Here is a 24,518-nt window from a genome sequence, read left to right on the forward strand (position 1 = left end):
GCCTCAACTTCTTCCATTTTCACTCGGCATAAACTTGTCTCCATTCCACCATCCGATCTGTCATTTTCAAGACTAATCGATCCGTAAAGCGTAAGCCTCTTGTACCATCTCTTCACCACCATACAAATCTTCAAATATCACCTGGGTCCCGTAACACAAAGGTTAGCGATTGATCGTACGCTTGATTTTCACGATTGATTGTACATTGTAGTCAATGGAATCAATCGTAGAAAAATGTTCTACGATCATTGCTAAGCTTCGTCTTACGGGCCCCTGGTCTCTGGTTTGTGCTGGTCCACAGGCCATAAAATATGAAAGAATCCAGCAAATTCCTGGCTGAATCTACGGTTTCACTTTTTGTGGAAATGACTCAAAATGTTTGGCTGCTAAATTTGGTACTATTTCCTGATGGCTTCAATAAATCGATACATTTAGGCCAAAGAACTCAATTTCTTGTTGTTATTATTTTCATTTTGGTAAGGTACACGTTAGCTTGTCAACACCCAGGAGCTCGTCAGCCAAACGAATGTACTTGATGCCAACAAGAGCTTGCCTCAACAGTTCATGTTCTTTTGATTTCTTCGTTCTTTTTCTCCAATCACGAAGCATCTGTAGCGTGCCCATGTAATCTCCATTCTTATCATTAGTGTCTATGTAACGTTGTGTTTCCTCCGGTCCTAAGCCCAGTTTACGGCCAAGACGATCAAGATCTGTTCTTTTGTTGATCCGTTCAGCAATTTTCGTCAGAATATCATCGAAATCATTCTCACCTCTCCCCCTTGGCACTCTATAGAAAGTGTTTGAAATAAACTTAAATGATTTTAATGCAGATGATATGCTGGTGATGTTCAACGATGATTATAACCACTACGAGGATCATTACCATATGATTATATATATAAACACCGTCCAAATATATATATGAACAACAGCTTCGGCAACTCTTTTTATTCAAATATGTTGTGAAAGAAATGAATGAAGATCACATAAATAAATTTGTACATATACCAAGGTCCAACTATTCTATACAATAATACAAAGCATAAGATGATTTATAACATCGTTTAAAAGGAAGCGGTTTGATTAACACCTGCTAAAAGATCGATAATGCAAAAATATATTCGAGTATCACCTAATTTGGCAATCTTACCTAGCCGTTGAATTAAAATTGAAATATTCAAATGTTAGATATCTAGCTGTCACTCTCGGCGTTTTGTTACTACTTTCCTCCAAGAAAGGTTCTTTGAGCATTCATCTTACAAAGTCAGTGTTTGTATAATATATGTCAGAAAGTTATAGCCAAAGCTTATAATCTGAAATTTTCAGCCCATTGCATGTTTTGGAAAAGTGATTATATAATGAAGAAAATGAACAAAACACCCAATCAAAATAGATTTACATGTAAATCACAAAATTTATCCTGCAAATGGGTATACCCATTCACATTAGCTAAAATAAAATGGAGTGAAGATATATTTAGAGTAAACTATGTGGGTATTTACTTTCCTCATTCGATACTGAGTTTGGTTATATTCTATAAGGTTTCGTTCTTTAATTAAAAAAGAGCGTTTCTAGTCGGCTTATGAAATGTTGATAACGACGAAAGCTGGTAATGTTCGAATTCGAGTTAAAATTGCCTGTGTTACCTCACTTGTAATTTTAGTGTGCCCCGCAACGTCTCAATTATTTTATGTCCATGCTTGAATCAAATCAAGATATCACAATATTTCGTTAAACTTTCTTATCCAGTGTGTTTATTTTTCAATACACGTTAGGCATTAATCTTTCTTAATTACTAATCACCTTGTTTCAGGAGAAGAATCAGAGCCGGTGGTTTCTGCAGGAGGAATGCCAGCCGATGAGGATTCTATCGGTGTCGTATATGGTGAACTAGCTCCTCCCTCTGATATCACAGCAACTGTTTCTGATTTATAGCATGAAACATTATCAACAACTTTTACAAAGTATGAATGAGTAACTGGGCGCTGTGCGGTGCGCCTATTGTCCAAGCGACGTCATGTGGGGAAGTAACAAACTGATATCAAGTTTCGAGGTTCGAGCACTGGTCACGTCTTTCGGATGGTGACGTGAAAGTTCGGTCCCAGACAAACATAATCATATCTTATAGAATAGATAACTGAAAAAAATCTTCATTTCATTACGATGAATCAGCAATTCTGTTTGTATGCATATGATGGATAATCTTTTACATTATTGGTGGTGCAATTAAGCATTTTCTGCTTCCGTGAATTTCCCCCAACTTCATTATATGTATTAGCATGTACTTTGTTATGTAATTGGTCGTAATAAAATACCAAAATTTTGCTTATATGCCCATTTTGTTAGCATCTATTCAAAAATTTGGTTGCAAAGTATCCAGAATCTATCTTTAGCCCTTCTTTATCCAAACATCAGGACAGATAATAAAATTGCATTTCTCAAAAATAAGAATTTAACGGCTTGAATATAAAATATTTTTGTTTATATTTTAGGGATATTAAGGGAATGGCATTTTTTTCAAACATTCCTCAGGATTTAAATACATGACTATAAACGGGGGGCCACCCCCCCCCCCCTCCTTCTTCCCCGATTCTTCGGCCCCTGAATGATATGCATTGAAGAAAAAAACAATGTGGATTACTAGGATGTTTTTTTAATAACTCCTATACCATGGTTATTATCCAACTTCCCATCCTGTTAAAACCAGAGGGAAAGTTGCCACAGATTTTTCTTCACAATGAACTCGCGATTCGAATAAATGGCATTACCTCCCAACCGCATTTGAATGTGGAGTTTCTTTGTTGTACTCTGTTGAAAGGTGAATTCTAGAATGACTTTATTCTTGGTAACACTTCTTGTGTCCACCACAAACGTTTTCTGGTGCTCAGTAAGGTTGCGAAAATCACTTTCTTTGATAGTCTGGAAATGTAATAATAGAAATCATAATATCAGAGGGAAAATCCCTGTCACAGGTCATAATATATCTCTCAGATAATGTGCCAAACATGACGCATTTGACAACAATTTGCTCCCCATTCAAAACGTCAGTTTTAAAATCAATTTAAATATAACAATAATAACAGTGTGGATTTGCTAGGGTACCGCCACACACGTTCAAAGACGATAATGGTGCTGGCTCACCACAGTTCTCTTGAATATGAACATGCTGTAAATAGAAACAAATACACAAATTAATTTAATATCCTAAAAATAACATTATAGCATAGTAATAAACATTTGCTTGAATATGCCCATATATAAAACTATACATGATTTCCACCTCCCGATTGGGTCCATAATTACCCTCCCTTCTAATTGCTGCTCCATTCACCAATAATTTAGGGGACAAGCCCAGTTTGCAGGAGCTCCAGCAATGTTCGAGACCAGTCCCCAAAGGTATTCAATGAAACAATCTGTCAAATGAGTGACAAGGTAAATTGATATGTGTACAATGTACATAAATATTCAATTATATTTTATCTACCACGTTTACTGTATTCTCACCGTCAGTTTGGACTTTGATATCATGCTGAATATTTTCCCCATAAACATGCATTATATTTCATATCCCGTGTGCAAGGTATATTACCATGATTACAGAGGTACTCAGTACGCATGAATGAACATGCTACTACGCGCGCACTTGGCACAGCTAAATATATACATCACAAAAATAGCTACGACAGCTTAAAGTGATTGTTTAACATTGGTTTGACTTTTAAAAAATCTGAGCTAGAAGGTCACACATGTCACCAGTGTCTGTGATATGTTACAAAAATGAAGCCCAGAAAAAAATTGCGTTCGAAAATAATTATTTAGTGCTTCAAAAATTGAAATATAAAGTGACCGGAAACACCACCTTAATTTCATCCCATACACTTATGTGTACTATTTAGGCGTCTAGTAGACGCCTATTTACAAAATCGGGGTTTGCCTTGTAGTTTTAGCTTTTCTCTCTCAATAATGGTTGTTTTCAGGGTTTATTAGTTCTAATACATGCACTTGTACACATGTTTCATCTTGGTTTAAGAATTTTTTTAATCGGCTGCTCACAAAGTTAAACAATACCTTTAAGGGTTAACAAACATGGTCTGTGTATTAATATTTTTCATAGCATCGTTAGCCCCTTCTTTGGTTGAAAAGAAACAATTTGTGTTACTTCTGTTGTTTTTTTTTTTAGGCGGAAGCAAAGGAAAGAGGAAAAATTACCAAAATGTATATATTTTAGAGGCATATTTTCTTTTCAAAAGTACGTTACCTCGGTTTCGTTTATGATGTTCTTTGCTTTGCAGGATATCTTTAATTCCCCTGAACGCCACTTCACTAAGAACTGCTCCCCTGGTATCGGAACTTTATATCCATCCGGGACCTTTTAAAGAGCAATTGTAGGAAACTACCATTCAACAATATGAATGTAGAGACAAAATGGCGGTAACATGATTGCGATGGTATTTTGCATAAGGTGAAAGAAGGACAATCTATCATGTCTATTCAACGAAGCTTTTGAAGTAAATAATACCAACACGTATAGTTATTTTCAATAGCGACATTCCCTATGTTAACTAAATAGTATAAACACTAAAAAAAAAAAACAGATGAACTAATGACAATTCCATTTGGTGCATTTATGTTGTTATTAGAATCAGAGAGGGGCTTCGCATCATACATGCACCTGTTACTGACAATCGTCCTAGTTAGATAAAATGTATGATTTGCCAATCACAATAATAATAAAATTTAAAAATTCTGAAGAGTTGACACTTTCACAGCCTTTTCATCACTAGATTTTTCATTGAAAAACAGTTGGTCTCTTTAAGTATCTGTATGTTATTCTATATGATGCCTAATAAAAAAACCCTCATATATGTATAGTACCAAAATTGCAGTGCAAGTAAAAGTGTGTAAGTAAAGGAGCCGTGACCGAGTGGTCAAAGGCGCCTGGCTATACATTGAAAGTCCGAGGTTCGATTCAGCATCCAGCATCTTAACTTTCTGTCTTATTTTCGCTCAAAAAATAACAAAAAATATCGTCGCATAATTATGTCATATTTCCCATTTTGTTTATAAAATGTCCTATGGGATTTCCCCCTCCCTTTCTTTGATTGACATGACTAAGCTAAACTGAAATGAAATACATGAATTCATCTGAATTTTTATGAAGTAGGACATAAACATCGTATAACAGCCGAAAAAATACCCCACGAGTATATAATGCAATTGCAAATGGTAGAAGTATTTAATTCTACCCACCTTCCATTCAGCAAGGCGTTGATCCCTAACGTTGACCAACAGAACGTGCTCTTCATTTCTTGGTGCTGGAACGGGAACACATGGTGTACAGACAACACGTTTGCCAATAAAGATCCGTCTTATTTTAGCAACAATCCAATGTTCTGAGAAGTGGTTGACGTAGATATCTAGATCGCGATCTCTCACAACACATCTTGGGCTACTCGTGCTGGAAGAATGAATCGCTGTAAACTCTGTAGAATCTGTAATATATTTTTTTTTTAACCAAATAATTGTGTCATTCCCCTTTCTACCGAATCATGAAGCAAAGGATGTTCTATTTTTTTTACTAAATATGTGTACTAACCGTTAAAAGGGCACAGAACAATGGATATTTAAGTTGTAAGTTATTTTATCATTATTCATTATTGTAACTGAAGAATATCTATAATATATATAATATGCCTTTCAAGGATGGTAATTTGTTAATCCTTTTGTTTGTTAATGGTAATTTGTTAATATGTAAAATAACCGATTTAAATCCATCTGCTATACATTCTCGCCTTTACTATACTATATAGGGGATGATGAATACATATAAGAGCTAAACAGACTGCATTAATTACTTGTAAATTGTTTTTTTCTATATATAATGTGCATTTTTCCAATGTTAACTAATAATATGTATGCTGCTTGTTTATTTTTTTCTTTCCTTTCTCTTTTTTATTTTTTGTTCACTTACTTGCATTGATTATCGATGATTTGTTACACAAAATCATGAAAACCAAATGAAACCTTTTAAAAAGATTTCGTGCAAGATTCTGCTGAAAATATACGTATAATTTTTAACGAATAAAAAAGATAAAAAGGGCTCAAACGTACTAAATATATTTAAATGGCCTTGTTTCAACCATGGACCTAGTACGTCCATGTTTCAACACATTATAGGAATCGGGGAAACTAGAGTGATAGATGAAACAGAAGTTGAAAGTTATTGATCTACGGAATACAAAGATGAAAGTTACATAAATTTACCCTCTGACTGTTTGCTGTTATTATAGAATACCGGTACAAAAAAATTAGCGAACGTCGGAAATTGCCTTTTTTTGGCTCTATTTACCGCCAGAAATCTATGACGTCGTTTTTAGTGTTAGAAGTTGTGATCACATGATTTTGTTGTAATAAAACTAAGTTGTTTATTTCGATTTTCCAGATAAAAGAAATATGACTTCAAATGATATGATATGTATAAAATTGTGGGCTTAAATATTGACGGAGACCTATAGCTTTTGATCATACTTGCGATTTTTGATTCGCTTTATTAACCATGAGATCTTCCATACCCTCCATCTGAATGCAGATATACGGATAGAATATTCGACTAGTAACCGGCAAGTAAACTGACCACAAAATTTTCTGGAGCTGTGAGTTCCATCAGTTTTGGCACCATGTGCTTTTGGCGTAACTTTCTGTGCAAATAGTTTTACGATGTTGAATTAGTAGTCCCATAGAGACCAAAAAATATATATGCCATACAAACGAATGCAATCACCAGTTCAGTTCACATGCGATGCCGGCCATCACAGAGTTCAGGCCAGTTAAAAGCACAATAAGCCCATTATCGAGGGAATGAAAATGATGTCGTATTCGTTCATATCTTTCAAGTCTTATTGGTTTGGTTTGGTCATCATTATGAATTATATGACACCTAGATAGATCCTTGTGATTTGATTGGTTGTTAGATATCGTTCATTCAGCCCATTTTGCAATGACGTCATCAACCGTGCAATTTTGGATCCATGCGATTTTGTCCATTGCACTCTCGCACCGAGATTGCAGCTCATGCACCAGCAGTGTGCATGTTGTAATGACGTAACAATCAACAGACCGAACTCGCACTGCATGAGCATGTTTTGCATCGAAATTCGTGAATTTCATATAGAAAAAAAAATCATTTTTTAGGTGTCATATAAACCAAATAATGAACGTTTTTTCATTCGTGCATTGGACAGAACACTTCATTCGGTGAGAGATGAAATAATGATCCATTCAACTCGGCTACGCCTCGTTGAATGGATCATTTCATCTTTCACCTCATGAAGTATTCTGTCAATTGCACTCATAAACATTCGTTATTTGTATACTAAAGTTATAAAACTAAACAAATTGATATTTTTCTGCAATGGTAAAACTCCAATTTTCAGGAATGCAAATGGGGAAAACTTTGGGGGGCGACCAAAAAGAAAATGAGACGAGCGTACCATTCTTGCGATAATAGATGTAGACTTCTGCATCCTTTGGCTTTGTGAATGCACCGCAATGGGGAATTGTTACTCTCACGGGACTGTCAAAGAATGCATCTGAAGGCGACATCTTCAATCCAACCGAAATGATGGCTTCTGTTTCCTTCAACTCTAGCTCAGGCGGGACGTCTTCAATCACTTCCACACTGATGTCCTTTGCGCTGTAAATTTCATATTTCGAAATCCTGACCGTGATGCCATGCTTCTCAAGTTGAATCAATTCATCTTCTTCATCATTAGTATGATCTTCCTCGCTTTCTGTAGATTGGTTTCGGGTTTCATTCTGCTTACTCTGCCTCCTCTTATCTGTAAGGTTCGGAGCATTTTGAGGTGTAGAAAACCCTTCAGAAATTACTTCTGCGGAGAGTCTAGATTCCTTGGGACGTTGTGCATCCACGCTTTCTGTGTATATTGTGAAGAGCAACTTCCAACTCGTCCGATTGCCAACTCCTCTACTATCATTCGGTCTACCATCAGTTCGTCCACTATCATTGTCTAATTGCCGATTCGTCCTCTCAACATTTCGTCTAATAACCAGTTGGTCCAATAGCCATTTAGTCTATATACCATGATTTGGTCTAATTGGACTAAGTATCAATTATTGTGCAAAATGAATGAAAACGAAATGACATTAGACCAACTGGTCATGAGACGAAATGGTCATAGACGAAATGGTGATTAGACGAAGTGATGATTAGACCAAATGGTTGTTAGACGAAATGTTGATGGACGGAATGACATTAGACTAAATGAAAGTAGACCATGTGGTGAGTGGACGAGTTGGCAGTAGACGAATTGGCAATTTACAAATATTGTCCATTGAGTGTCCAACGAGTGATACAGGTCGATGACCATCAACGAATTAATTTTTCGGAGTTTAGCATGAAAGTCCACTCCCCCTTAAAGCCCAAAAGGTTAAGAAAACAAATGTGATTTTTCTTTCTTCTGGCACGGCTTTGCCGAAATAAGTTACAAAAAATCCTTATAATCATGTCCGAGGGTATTACTAAAACAACGTAATTTGAATGAAGAAATTTAACAATTTAACTGGTAAGGTAAATGTGGATAAATCAATAGGCCAAACGAATTCACAATCCAGAATTGTGGATATGATGTATCATTTCCTATGTCAACAATTCGAGAAAGCAAGCTTACAAATTGCCATATATTATCTAGCCATACTTTAAAAAGGGTATTAGCTCTGTTATATATAAGTAGAATTGTAAGTACAGTTACATTCATTTTATTTAGTTATTTCCTCTTTAAGGATATTCGTAGCATAGAATGATTAAGAATGTTCCAGAATGATTGTTAGACATGAGTAATCTTTTAATAATCTTTGTTATTTCTGGAATTTGCAAACAATACAGAATGTAAACAATATAGCCTGTCCGCAGTGGAAAATTGACAATAGGATTAGCTATTGTCTCCATTGTTAATTTCACTGAGGTCGTTCAAGAGTCTTCTAGATTTGACTGCTCCTGAAAGAAGGAGAATGTTCTTTTTAAAGACAATACCAGAAGCTTCCAGAATAGTGAATACTAGAAACTTCCAGAGTAGTGAATAATTTGTATATAAGCTGGCAGTTTCATCACATCACATCAGATCAGAACTTAAAGTTTCACGCCAGACTTTATGTCAGAGCAGACTTTATTTCCACCTGGAATATTTATCTTCTGTGGAATTATTTGCCCACCATCAATGAACTGTTTGCAGTTATTTTGAGAGAGGAATTCTCAGTTCTCATCGAGATCATCAACCTGTTTAATGTACGCTTTTCAACCCATGGATTGCTGAAATTGACTGTTAATCATCATCAATATCGTCTTCACGGACATTTCAACTCGTTACAGTGACTCTTATTATTCATCGTGCTTCAACATCGCGGTTTCATCGTCGCCATCATTGTGAACTTTAATTTACGGAGCCTTCGCCAACCAACTTGGATTAAATACTGGACTATCATAATTTTGGGATTATAATCAACACTTCAAAATATGTAAGACCGTTATCATTTATTTATATTTGTTAATGTATAATCAATTTCCTTTTATAAAAGAAAAGGAAATCAAATTAAAAACTAAATATTTATTGTTATTTGTTGCAGTATCGTAACAGCACTTTTGCTGGTTTAAAATGTTTGGGTAACATCCTATATCGGATAACGGTGAGTAAAAAAGTTGGAGTTTCATAACTTGATATCAACAGGAGATATGTTTAAATATCAACATAAATCGGGGACATTATCACCAATATCAGTAAAAACACAATAAAGTAGGCCTTACTCAATATAAGCATCATGAATTTAAAATCACCCTATCCTAAAAAACTGCTGTACCTCTTCATTCTGAAGGAATTTTTTTTTAATCGCTACTTTATTAATAGTGATGCTGCTAACTGTCATAATAGTAATCGTGATAATGATGTAATAGTTATTATATTCTTATTAGCAATATTATGTTAATAATCATAATGCCAGTAAAGATTTTATTTTTATTAAGGTATAGAAATGATTCAATAATTTCCGTTTACGTCATTCTGAAAAAAAAGGATTTTTTTTATGCATTGAGGTGTCCTTACCTCGATAATATTCGGTCTCTTCAGGAATTTTCATTCTGAAAATAAATGATTGATATAAATTATTATACAACTCCCAAGAAATTTCTGTAATCTGATTGGTCCAAATCGGATCACATGATATTCAGCGAATCTCACTATTGCATCCAAAATGCACTATCCTGCACTCTGACGTCAGAGTGCACGATAGTGCGAGATCTGGAATTATCTAGAAATATCTAGAATTTAGATCAAATGTAGCATTCGGGACAACTCAGTAACATGGGAAAGGAAGGGGGGTTGTATAAACCAAACAATGCACACATTATTGTGCATAGAGGTCCTAATTAATGAACTCTGTGTGCTCGACTCGCCAAATTGATATACCGCACTCGGTCCTGCGGACCTCGGTGCGGTATATCCATTGGCTCTTCTCGCACATCGTTCATTATTTGGCCCTGCATGTACGCGCTTACGTGCATTATTTGTATACTATATGATTTCAATATAATGGAAATGAAAAATCTTCTTCTCGTTTCATATAACGAATAGTCTGGTAGGGAGGTAGGGTTCCCATGCACCCGAATGATATATTTTTTTAACCTACATTTTTGTAATCCTTAAGATGTTTATTGATTGAATTTTGATGTTCCCAAAACGAAATATTGTCCCATGGGGTTCAAATTCAAGATGGCGTCCAAAATGGCCGCCATATTCATGGGATTTGGATTTTCGTACATAGATTCCGACACAAACATTCATTGGCCACAAAATTAATGTCATATGAAAGATAAATAAATTTTCTACAAGTTGATACTATTCATGGGTGATGAAATGGTAATTCGGCTGAGATTTTAATAAGAAAAGTACAATTTTGAGAATTTTTTCCAAAAAATTGAAAATTTGTGAAATACATGATTTACCATAAATCTAAGGAAAATAAAGGAATCGCCTCGAAAATTTCTAGAAAACTTTCCTAAAATACAATTATTAAGTGGACGAAATTCCAAATTGATATCATTATTAGTCACAAACTTATTATGTCTCAAACTTGAAAATTCAATTTTCAGAAATTTAGCTTTTTTTAAACTGCATATCGGAGACTTGGATATATTAGTGTATATTGTCACATTTTCAACCCAGAAAATGGAAAAAGGCCTTCATAAAATGCGAAATTATCTCTTATTTTGTTGGTAGAATTTACTACAATCCCTTTATTCTTTGATTTCAAGTCGGTTGATATAGTTTTTAAAAGAATTGAGACTTTTGGCCAAAATTTTTATGTTTTTGGTTAAAAAAAATTGCACATGCACTGTTATTGATCAGATTTATTATGAATATCAGTAATAAATGCACAGTCTCAACATTCGATATGACAGATGATGTATCAACGAGAATATTGGCAGGCTTCATGCCACCATGAGTATCTTCATTTGCTGCAGATAGAAGGAAAATATGCTGAATGTATTAAGTTATTTTGCGCTAAAGTGAGGCCAAAAAGCAACGTCGGTGTGGCAGTCACACCTATGAAAACGATTGCAAAGTGATGAATGGTATGCCATTCAAATAATACAATAGCTCTGATCAGCCTTTCACATCGATTGTGTTGGTATGACTAACACACCGTAATGTACAGTATATAATGTGCATGGTAATAGAAATGTATCTGATTCAGAAGGATGTAAAGGACAAAAAGGTGTTTCTGTTACATCATAAAGAAATTTATTTATTGAAGTCTTTTGGAAACATTTATAAGATACACTAGCACTGCAGGTAATAGAGATGAAGTTCTGACATATCAATACATAACTGAAAGGAACATGTCAAAGCTACCCCCACCTTATCTGTATTTTGAATCTATGGCCTGTATTCCAAAATCAGGTTTATTTTCCAACACGTTCTAACTCTTTTCTAAATTTATGAAGAGCCAATATTCTGTTTATTGTATATCTCTTATGTTTACAACTCTGTTCCGTTTGCTTTCATAATGAAGGAAAAAACCTCAATTGAATTATAAATCTCAGACAACTATGAACCATTTGGGGGTCAATATTAATGGAATTTGCTCTCCACAGTAAACATCATTGGGGGTAATTCTGTCGTCAGTCAAAAAGTGATCATAGTTAAAAACCATAACGTAGTTCAGATGACCGAAGATCTGACATGGTATGTGATGGTCGTTTACCAAAACAAAAGAAATCACGATCAAAATCAAAACGTCGAAAGAACTAACCAATCAGCGAAATGGACACAGCACACGATATTATCACAGATCCTGATCATTATCAGTCTAAAGGCAGTCTATCCAACTTTGCATAATTTGAAATAATACATACCAATGGACCACACACAGTTGTAAATTCAGAAGGCACAGTAGCATTTGCTAACATTTACATATGCCCACAGAGCCGGTCAACATAAGCTCTACCTAAGAGTTGACTCAAGTGCAAGTACTAACACTATCATAGTCCGTACGCCGAGGAAATATAAAGTTCAAAGTGGGAATCATTAGTGAAACAAACACCAGTCAAACTTGAAGCTTATGGTGAGATTCCAATCAAATGTAAAGGTACACTAATTTGACATAAAATGTTACAGTCCAAAATGTTCAACATAGACATTCTATGTACCAGATGTCAAGGTTTCAGCTATCCTTGGGTTGTTAGGTTGCACTGACCTTGGAATTATCACAATTTACTCAATGTACAATTATGACACACCAACACCTAACCCTAAACCTGAACAAATACTTATCACAAGTGATGAGGATCTCGAACAAGCATTTCCAGAGCAGTTCGATGCTATTGGTAGTTTCAAAGGAAAAAACGATGTTTCATGTCAAGGACATCGCTAAACCTACCATAGACGCACCACGCAAGTGCAGCACATTAATTGTAGGACAAGATCAACGTGGAGGAACACGACAAGAATCGGTACTTGTTCATGGAGACGGCAAAGCAAGAAGGCTCAGTGTTCAACAGCTCCAAGTGCACAATCAAGAAAGAAGCTATCAACTTCTTTGGCTCCAAGTGCACTAGATCAGATATCTACTCAGATCCTAGCAAGGTAGAAGCCAACACATTACCCAAGTACTATTACCCAAGGACGAAGAGGATGATGTTCAGAAATGCCTAATATTGTTCAAATACCTAGCAGCATATATTCCTAATTTGTGGGAAAAGTCAGCACCACTTCGATAACTTCTCCACAAAGAAGTACCGTTCATCTGGGACGATGATCATGAACATTCCTTGAACAGCCTGAAATGTGCAGTATCATCAGGTGCATGCCTACAGTTCTATGACCCAGAGAGAGAGAGAACTGTCGAGATGGATACATCAATGAAAGATCTAGGAGCATGCCTTGCTTCAGGATGGTAACCTGCTGCGTTTGCATCCAAAGTCTTTCCACTGCACAGTCCAACTACTCAAACATAGAGGGAAATCTTAGTCCTAATGTTTGGTATCAAACGCTTCTATAATATAAGTTCGAGAAGGAATTCACAGTCATAATCAATCACAGACCACTGGAAATTATATGGAAAAAAATTCTTACAAGTGCACTGCCGCATCTACAGCGATCGCTTATAATCAAAGTCCAAGGAAACAGGTTTCAAGTCAATTACCGACCTAGAAACAACATGATTCTTTCCGATTCATTGAGTTGACTTTGTAATCCCAAGGAAGCATGCGATGTACCGTTAGGTGTCAGAGTTAAATCCATCTGCTCTTAGGAAAAAGATTCGCATATGCGATCGACTTATTACTCTTCAGAAAACACAAGAGGACAGAACTTCAGAGAGAAACAGCTAATGATCCAATACCTAGATCATTATGGCAGATAGTTACTAAGAGTTGGCCTGAAACAATCCAAGAGTTATTGAAATCCCTTATGCAGTATTGGTCATATAGAGATAACATCGGATTATCACATGGAATACTCTTCACGGGAAGTCAAGTCATCGTACCGAAGTCACCGAGGAATGATATCCTTGGACAGCTTCACCTAGGACACATGGGAATCGAAAGTACCAGCTGACTTGCTCGTGAGACGGTGTTCTTGTCAAACATCAACTAGGACATCGACCAGTTGATAAAGCAGAGTGAAACATGCCAGAAACATCAAGCAAGGCAGCAGAAAAAAGAAGTGGAATATCAAGCACATTGCTTCTTCTCCACACTATCCAAGATCAAACGGATTAGCTCAGAGGATGGTTCGTACAGTCAAGAATCTGTTGACAAAATGTTCTCAGACTGGCCAAGACAGTCAACTAGCAATGATGAACCTGAGAGCAACACCAGTCGAAAGTTACTTTAGATCACCAGCAGAAATGTTATTTGGTAGACCCATCAGAACCACATTATCAAGTCACTATTTCTCGAGAGATTCTACTGCCACTCATTTTCTCTTGAATAGGCAAGGCAAGGTGAAGGAAGTGCATTATCGACATGCAAGTTCTGATCTACCACCTCTGCATGTAGGACAGCCAGTGAGAGTTATACATCCAAGATAACACACTTGGATACCAGCTGAAGCATCCAAAGTCTGTGAGGAACCCAGGTCTTACGAAGTATCAAAGCCAAACGGAGGAATCTTGAAAAGGAACGGATCACACGTGAGGGAAATTCCATCCACCATCCCCACTCCAAAGCAGGAATCGAAATTAGCGGTCGCCCGGGTGACGTTGGCAACCAAAACTGCCATCATGGTTGCCCGGATGGCAACCAAGAAAATTCCATGTTTTTTTTTCTCAAAGAGAATAAAATTATCTTGAATTTTGCAGCAAGCAAAATTGCTTTTCCAGTCCAAAGTTTACAACTTCTGGATCAGGAATATATCTTTCAAGATCACATTGGCACAAAGTTTTAGCTAAAAAAGATCGCCCACATGTAGCACATGAGCCTGCCAATGACTTCTAAGATTGACTGCCTGTTTGTCAAAGTCCTCCCTAAGAACCATAAAGCTTGCATTTTGACATGATATAAGTTAATTGTTAGAAGTTGTAAAATGCAATTTACAGGAGGCCTTTTCCGTGGTACTGATTCGTCACCACATTTTCTACTTTTGAAAATATTAAATAGATTAATAACACAGCCATACACATCTCAATGTTCCAAAAATGCCTTCCCCTTCTTTACATTGGTCAACAGAAAGAGTTTTTTGTCATTTTTGGCACTTTAATGTATCAGAATTGTTTGATTTAAATTGTAGAGAATAAAGATAACCCACTCAATTAATTTCTCATACTCAGAATACCCTCAAAATATTTGTAAGAGTTCTTTTGTCAGAATCCAAGATGGCCGTCAAAGTGGCGGCCAAGGGACAATATTCAAGTTTTCAGAACATCAAAATAAATTCATTCAGTATACGACTCCAGGATTGAAAAGGTGAAGGTTAGAAAAACTTATCAATGTGGTGAAAAGGGGTGGTAAAGATAATGACAATATAGTAATTTAAGTCTGTAAAATGCAGTAAAATAATCAATTTCTTAATAATTGTATATTAGGAAAGTTTTCGAGAAAGTTTCAAGGCAATTCCTTTATTTTTCTTAGATATATGGTAAATCAAGTATTTTGCAAATTTTCATTTTTGGGGAAAACAATTAAAAAATGCACTTATCTTATTAAGATCAGCCGAATTACCTTTTCATCACCTATGAATAATACCAACTTGTAGAAAATTTATTCATATTTCATATGACACTAATTTTGTGTTCGGAGATAAACCTGATTTAGGAATACAGGCCATAGATTCAAAATACAGATAAAGTGGGGGTAGCTTCGACATATTCCTTTGAGCTGTGTATTGATGTGTAAGAACTTCATCTCTTTTACCTGCAGTGCTAGTGTATCTTATAACTGTTTCCAATAGACAATATTTAATAAATTTCTTTATAATGTAACAGAAACACCTTTTTTTGTCTTTGCATCCTTCTGAATCAGATACATTTCTTTGACCATGCACATTACATACTGGACATTACGGTGTGTTAGTCATACCTACACAATCGATGCGAGAGGCTGATCCAAGCTATTGTATTATTTGAATGACATACCATTCATCACTTTGCAATCGTTTTCATGGATGTGACTGCCACACTAAGGTTGCTTTTTGGCCTCACTTTAGCGCAAAATCGCTCAATACATTCAGCATATTTTCCTTCTATTTGAAGCAAATGAAGATACTTATGGTGGCATGAAGCCTGCAAATATTCTCGTTGATACATCCTCTTTCATATCGAATGTTCAGATTGTGCATTTAATACTGATATTCATAATAAATCTGATCAATAACAGTGCATGTGCATTTTTTTTTACAAAAAACACACAAATTTTGGCCAAAAGTCTTAATTCTTTTAAAAACTATATCACCGACTTGAAATCGAAGAATAAAGGGATTGTAGTAAATTCTACCAACAAAAAATTAGATAATTTCGCATTTTATGAAGGCCTATTTCCATTTTCTGGGTTGAAAATGTGACAATATTCATTAATATATCCAAGTCTCCGATATGCAGTAAAAAAAGCTAAATTTCTGAAAATTGAATTTTCAAGTTTGAGACATAATAAGTTTGTGACTAAAAACGACATCGATTTGGAATTTCGTCCACTTAATAATTGTATTTTAGGAAAGTTTTCTAGAAATTTTCGAGGCGATTCCTTTATTTTCCTTAGATTTATGGTAAATCATGTATTTCGCAATTTTTCAATTTTTGGGAAAAAAATCTCAAAATTGCACTTTTCGTACTAAAATCTCAGCCGAATTACCATTTTATCACCCATGAATAGTATCAACTTGTAGAAAATTTATTTATCTTTCATATGACACTAATTTTGTGGCAAATGAATGTTTGTGTCGGAATCTATGTACGAAAATCCAAATCCCATGAATATGGCGGCCATTTTGGACGCCATCTTGAATTTGAACCCCATGGGACAATATTTCGTTTTGGGAACATCAAAATTCATTCACTACACATCTTACGGATTACAAAAATGTAGGTTAAAAAAATATATCATTCGGGTGCATGGGAACCCTATCTCTCTCCCCTACTAGAATGAATGCATTAATATACATTATAATACAAAATATATTTATCTCTCATTTCAAGAACGTGAATTGCAGCTGTTTAGTTTGTTATCAAAGATTTTTCTGTACAACTACTCACCCGAAACGTATTTTTGTAGATCACTGATTGTGGTATACATTCGATTTTTTGTGTTAAATGAAATGGCTAAGTTAACATTAAATTCAGTTAAAGTGAATGGACTGATTAAATGTTTGTTCGTGAAAGAAAACCCTCGACATAGCAAGCTTGTGAGTTTTATGAAAACCTTTTTCCCTGGTAATCAAAAACCATAGGGTTTAAACAACATTGAAAAACTTGTTTCATCTCCCGTTGAAAGAAGGTCATTGTCAGACTATTGAGCTGTTACAACATCTTATGTTTGTATGCCCCATACTTTGGAATATTGCTGCAGTACCGGTGCTTTAATGTATATGTTCATTGTTGGTAGTTAGTTAAGACGTCTAATGATAATTGTTACGATCGAAAAATAAAATGTACATTGGGACTGAGCACATGTGAATCAATATGATCTTATTAGATAATTATTTGTGAAAGGATCACCTTGTCAGGATCATCTGTTTGACCACGTCGTCCTTCGCATAGTGAATTGGTAGTTTTCCTGACTTATCTTTCACATCCGTCTTCGCTCCATTTTCAAGGAGATAAAATACCAATGCCCTCTCAGAAGATAGTTTCCCTTCGAAAACCCCATCGGAAATCTGAAAGAAAGAAAGTCGAAAGCTTATTATTAAGATGAAAACATAATCAATTTACACAGGCTTAACTAGCATGACTAGTATTTGTATTGAGAAAAAGAAACCATCGCATTTTATATTCCTACCTATGTAAAATCATAAATGTTATGTCATGGGAACGTGATGTAGATTCAGATGACTGACTCACCCTTTTCAGCGTATCAGTTTCTTGTACAATTCTGTCAGCTACATAGGAGAGTTTGATGGCTTTGTGAAGACATGTCTGACCGTCAGTAGCTCGTGCATTGAGATCCACTCCTGATGAAACTAATCTCTCAATGGTAGGCGTATCACCGTTGTGAATAGCACAATGGATATCCTCCTTTTTAAACGACATGTAAAAGCGATACAGAAACAGGGAAAAAATGGAGGGGAAGAAATGAAGGGAGATTAGGAGAGAGAGGGGGGTGATATGAAAAAAATCTTTCTTTTTGAGCAAGCGCCATGAGCACCATTTATTTGGAGAGCTATCGACAGTGAAATCTGTTTCAACATGAAATCTCATATTACCCACTTTTTTATGAACGTTAAGAAGTGTACCAGACAATCAAATTGATGTTGATAACAAGTGGAGCGCCTCTGGCAGTCTCACCTGCATCACGCGATTCAATATAGCAGCAGTGCTGACTTTGAAAACTACTATCACATAATTATTCACAAAAACACAATTCATATAATGATACAATATTAGGTTCAATGACAATGAATGACAGTTGATCTTGATCATGCGACCTAAGTCTTGTCAGTGATACTTGATTAACCCTATATCCACATTTTATAACTACATCTATAAACTTTGGAAGATGTGACAGCAATCTAATAATTTCCTCCAAAATATCCCCAACGTGGCCAAAAATAATTGGCGTTAAATGACCTTTGAGCTTGGTCATGTGATTTGAAACTCGCACAAGATGTTAAGTGATACTTGATTACTTTTATGTCCAAGTTTTATGAATCAGATCCATAAACTTTCGAAGTTATGATGGAAATTCAAAAAATGCCCCCAACGTGGCCAAATTTCATTGACCTTAAATGACCTTTGACCTTGGTCATGTTACCTGAATCTTGCACAGGATGTTCAGTGATATTTTATTACTCTTATGTCCAAGTTTTATGAATCAGATCCATATACTTTCGAAGTTATGATGGTAGTTAAATATCCCCAACTTGGACAAAGTTAATTGACCTTAAATAACATTTGACCTTAATCATATGACCTGAAACTCGCACAGGATATTTAGTGATACTTGATTACCCTTATGGCCAAGTTTCATGAACTAGGTCTATATACTTTCGAATTTATGACGAAATTTAAAAAAAAATTAACCTTACGTTAGGATTTTGATGTTGATTCCCCCAGCATGGTCCAAGTTCATTGACCCTATATGACCTTTGACCTTGGTCATGTGAATTGAAACTCAGGCAAAATGCTGAGTAATACTTGATTAATCTTATGTCTGAGTTTCATGAACTAGGTTTATACACTTTCTAAGTTATGCTGTCATTTTAAAAACTTAAACTTCGGTTAAGATTTGATGACGCCGTCGCCGTCGGAAAAGCGGCGCCTATAGTCTCACTCTGCTAGGCAGGTGAGACAAAAATGATTAAATACTATTAACAACCGTACAACTAAATAACAAGTTATCAAGTTCACATGGAAAAATACGACTATTATTTTTTCTCGGAAAAAAGTGAAATCCATAGCCGAGTCCCATGTCATAATTTATAAAGTGGGGCAATGTGAGATATAAATAGCCGTATACTTTTTAACGAAAGTGCAGTCGACAAGAAACATTACTTTCTTTATTTACCTTTACTTCTTGTTTGGTGATCGATTTGGTTACATCTAAATACTCGTCCTCAGCAGCACCTTTTAATAACGTTCGAACGTCCCGATATCTGTTTGGCACAGCTCCTTGACTAATTAGGTATTTGATGACATCAAGGTGATAATTTTGAGTAGAAACATGTAGGTCTAAAGCCGTACTTCCTTCGTTATCTTCTTTATTCACCTCTCCTCCCTGCCTGATCAGATATTTGATAACATCAAGATGACCATAGTAACCAGCATTGTGTAATGCAGTCCGACCGTTGCTATCTCCTTTATTCACCTCAGCTCCAAAACTGATCAAATATTTGACGACATCAAGATCACCATTCTCAGCAGCAATGTGTAATGCAGTCCAACCCTTGTTTTCTTCTTTATTCACCTCAGCCCCTTGTTTGATCAAATATTGGACGACATCAAGATGACCATTCCCAGCAGCAATGTGTAATGCACTCCAACCATTATTATTTCCCATATTTGCCTCAGCCCCTTGACTTATGAAATATTTGACGACATCAAGATGACCATTCTCAGCAGCAACGTGTAATGCAGTATGATCATTATTATTTCCCTTATTTGCCTCAGCCCCTTGACCTATCAAATATTTGACGACATCAATGTGACCATTCTTAGCAGCAATAGGTAATGCAGGCCAACCATCGTTATCTCCTTCATTCACCTCAGCCCCTTGTTTGATCAAATATTTGACGAAATCAAGTTGACCATTCTGAGCCACAATGTGTAATGCAGTCGAACCATTGTTATCTCTCTTATTCACCTCAGCGCCTTGTTTGATCAAATATTTGACGACATCGAGATTACCATTCCCAGCAGCAATGTGTAATGCAGTCAAACCATTGTCATCTCGTTTATTCACCTCAGCCCCAACACTGATAAGACACGTGGTGACATCAAGATGACCATTCTCAGCAGCAACGTGTAATGCAGTATAATCATTTTTATTTCCCTTATTTGCATCGGCCCCTTGATTTATCAAAAAATTGACGACATCAATATGATCATTCTTAGCAGCAATGTGTAATGCCGTACTTCCTCCGGTATCTTCTTTATTCACCTCTGCTCCCTGCATGATTAGATATTTGATAACATCAAGATGATCTTTTAGAGCAGCAATGTGTAATGCAGTCCAACCATTGTTCGCTCCCTCATTCACCTCAGCTCCTTGACTGATCAAATAATTGCTGACATCAAGATGACCATAGTAACCTGCATTGTGTAATGCAGTCCGACCATTGCTATCTTCTTTATTCACCTCAGCCCCTTGACTAACCAGACACGTGCAGACATCAAGATGACCATTCCGAGCCGCACTGTGTAATGAAGTCCAACCATTGCTATCTCCTTTATTCACCTCAGCCCCTTGACTAATCAGACACGTGCAGACATCAAGATGACGATTCCGAGCAGCAAGGTGCAATGCAGTAACATTATTGTAATTTACCTTATTCACCTCAGCCCCTTGACTGGTCAAATATTTGACGACATCAATATGACCATTCCCAGCAGCAATGTGTAATGCAGTCCAACCCTTGTTATCATCTTTATTCATCTCAGCCCCTTCACTGATCAGATATTTGACGACATCAAGATGACAATTCCGAGCAGCAATGTGTAATGCAGTCCAACCATTGTTAGCTCCTTTATGCACCTCATCCCCTTGACTAATCAGATATTCCACGACATCAAGATGGCCATTCTGAGCAGCAACGTGTATAGCAGTCCAACCATTATTTTCTCTTTTATTCACCTCAGCCCCTTTGCTTATCAGATATTTGACGACATTAATGTGACCATTCTGGGCAGCAACGTGTAATGCAGTCCAACCCTTGTTTTCTTCTTTATTCACCTCCGCCCCTTGTTTGATCAAATATTGGACGACATCGAAATGACCATTCCCAGCAGCAATGTGTAATGCAGTCAAACCAGTGTCATCTCGTTTATTCACCTCAGCCCCTTCACTGATCAGACACGTGATAACATCAAGATGACCATTCTCAGCAGCAATGTGTAATGCAGTATGATCATTATTATTTCCCTTATTCACCTCAGCCCCTTTGCTTATCAGATATTTGACGACATTAATGTGACCATTCTGGGCAGCAACGTGTAATGCAGTCCAACCCTTGTTTTCTTCTTTATTCACCTCCGCCCCTTGTTTGATCAAATATTTGACGACATCAATATGACCATTCTGAGCAGCAATGGATAATGCAGGCCAACCATCGTTATTTCCTTTATTCACCTCAGCCCCTTGTTCGATCAAGCATTTGACGACATTAGGATGACCATTCTGAGCAGCAATGTGTAATGCAGTCCAACCATTGGTATCTCTTTTATTCCCCTCAGCCCCTTCACTGATCAGACACGTGGTGACATCAAGATGACCATTCTCAGCAGCAACGTGTAATGCAGTATCATCATTATTATTTCCCTTATTCGTCTCAGCCCCTTCACTGATCAAATATTTGACGACATAAAGGTGACCATTCTTAGCAGCAATGGGTAATGCAGTCCAACCATCGTTATCTCCTTTATTCACCTCAGCCCCTTGTTTGATCAAATATTTGACGACATCAAGATGACCATTCTGAGCAGCAATGTGCAATGCAGTCCAATCATCGTTAGCTCCTTTATTCACCTCTGCCCCTCGACTGATCAGATATTTGCTGACATTAAGACGGCCATTCTGAGCCACAATGTGTAATGCAGTCGAACCATCGTTATCTCCTTTATTCACCTCAGCCCCTTGTTTGATCAAATATTTGACGACATCAAGATGACCATTCTGAGCAGCAATGTGTAATGCAGTCCAACCATCGTTATCTCCTTTATTCACTTCAGCCTGTTGACTAATCAGACATTTCACGACATCAAGATGACCATTCTGAGCAGCAATGTGTAATGCAGTCCAACCATCGTTATCTCCTTTATTCACCTCAGCCTGTTGACTAATCAGATATTTGACGACATCATGGTGACTATTTTTAGCAGCAAAGTGTAATGCAGTCCAACCCTTGCTTTCTCCTTTATTCACCTCAGCCCCTTGGCTGATCATATATTTGACCACTCCAAAATAACCACCATGGGCAGCGATGTGTAATGCAGTCAAACCACTGTTTCCTACATCTTTATCCATCGCAGAACCCTGACTGATCAGATAAGCGCTGACATCGAGATGACCATTCTGAGCAGCAATATGCAATGCAGTCCAACCATTGTCATTACCTTTATTCACATCAGCCCCTTGACTAATCAAATATTTCAAAGCATCAAGATGACCATGGAAAGCAGCAACGTGTAAAGCAGTCCGTCCTTTAACAGACTTTTTCACCTCAGCCCCTTGATCCATTAGATATACCAACATATCAACTTTGCCGCTTATTGCTGCAATCGCTAACGGTGTCCAGCTTTCAGCGTTACCCTCGTTCACGTTTGCCCCTTGACTGACTAGGCTTCGTACTTCATCAAGGTGACCATTCCTCACAGCCAATAGTAATGGAGAGGAGTACTCCGTATCTTCTTCAGCCATACTCGCTCTAAGATTATCGATAGATTTGACTACTTTAGAAATATCTCGCCGAGCAGCTAAATGATGTAGTTTTACCAAAACGTTCTCCCTTTTCCACATTAGGACCATGTTGTAGAGCGTTCCTATATGTTTGATATATGTGGTTAAAATTAACACCATTGGGGCCGCACATATCACTCGTTTTAGATAATTTCTCAATTGATATTCTTGCTGGTTGATGCCTTCTATTTCCATGATAATGTGCAACAAGTTACCAAATGTCCTTTTATGTTCCTAATTTCCACAACATGAAAGAGTCGTTCAACATGGGGTGATATATTTTCCTGTTACTCATGCGCAGCAATGTGTGAACAAGTGCCGTTCCCTGGACCTGTGTTGTAGATATACATCACGTGCTAAGCGTTTTCCCCACGCATATAAAAATGTCCATCGACGCTATACAGTATTGCTTCGTGGAACCCTCCTTCTTCAGTGTAAAAGTTGCATTTACATCTTCGATTTCTGTACTCGAAGGTCTAATATCTACTTCTTCTTCCACAAAACATTCTCAGGGATAGCTCCCAAACATCTGTATAACTTCAGCGCAGGTACAACGGCGGCGACGTTGTGGTTATCAACGTAGATCAGAAATGCAGTATTAATTACTTTATTAACAAAAATGAAACTGCATGCAAAGGGCAAATAAATTGATTGAACTTTGGAATCATCTCAGGCAGGCTAGAGAGCAACATGTATAAAAATAAAGTCAACCCCCCCCCCCCCGCGCCCTCATGAATGACTGGTAGTACAGTGCGTGTTCTTGAAGCGTTTACTCTTTGAAAAAGCCATGTAAATAAAACATATGGGACTCATTCTTTCATTGGTTTCTCCACTTATCAAGAAATCTAACCTCGATCGTGATAACTTGAAAAACTACAGACCTGTCTCCAATGTTCCATTTCCTTCCAAAATCATTGAGAGGGCTGCTTTGTCCCAAATCCCGGACTATCTAGATACAAATGATCTGCATGTTAAGAATCAGTCAGCCTACCGACGTGACCATAGCACAGAGACTGCTCTCTTAATTGTTCAAAATTACATTCTTCGAGCGATAGACAACAAACTTGTTACATTTGTTGTCTTCCTAGACCTCTCTGCTGCATTTGACTCCGTCGATCCTGACATTCTTCTGAATCGTCTCACTAGTCAATTCGGCATCTCTGGGAATGTGAAAACCTGGTTCGATTCT

General features: G+C 36.8%; 1 protein-coding gene across 1 annotated transcript; it reads right to left on the minus strand.

Moving 5' to 3' along the window:
- On the minus strand, positions 1-23,920 carry LOC129274832 (serine/threonine-protein phosphatase 6 regulatory ankyrin repeat subunit B-like). The gene is made up of 10 exons (XM_064108613.1): positions 19,724-23,920; positions 18,061-18,234; positions 17,719-17,876; positions 10,113-10,147; positions 7,491-7,934; positions 5,251-5,492; positions 4,259-4,369; positions 2,769-2,919; positions 1,804-1,924; positions 1-787 (listed from the first exon to the last, which is right to left on the minus strand). Exons 1-10 carry the CDS (start codon positions 23,522-23,524, stop codon positions 469-471), a joined length of 5,556 nt encoding a protein of 1,851 aa, XP_063964683.1. The 5' UTR covers positions 23,525-23,920; the 3' UTR covers positions 1-468.
- Positions 23,921-24,518: the final 598 nt, after the last annotated feature.

Source organism: Lytechinus pictus, chromosome 13 (genome assembly GCF_037042905.1).
Source record: "Lytechinus pictus isolate F3 Inbred chromosome 13, Lp3.0, whole genome shotgun sequence".
In the NCBI taxonomy this organism is placed as follows: Eukaryota; Metazoa; Echinodermata; class Echinoidea; order Temnopleuroida; family Toxopneustidae; genus Lytechinus; species Lytechinus pictus.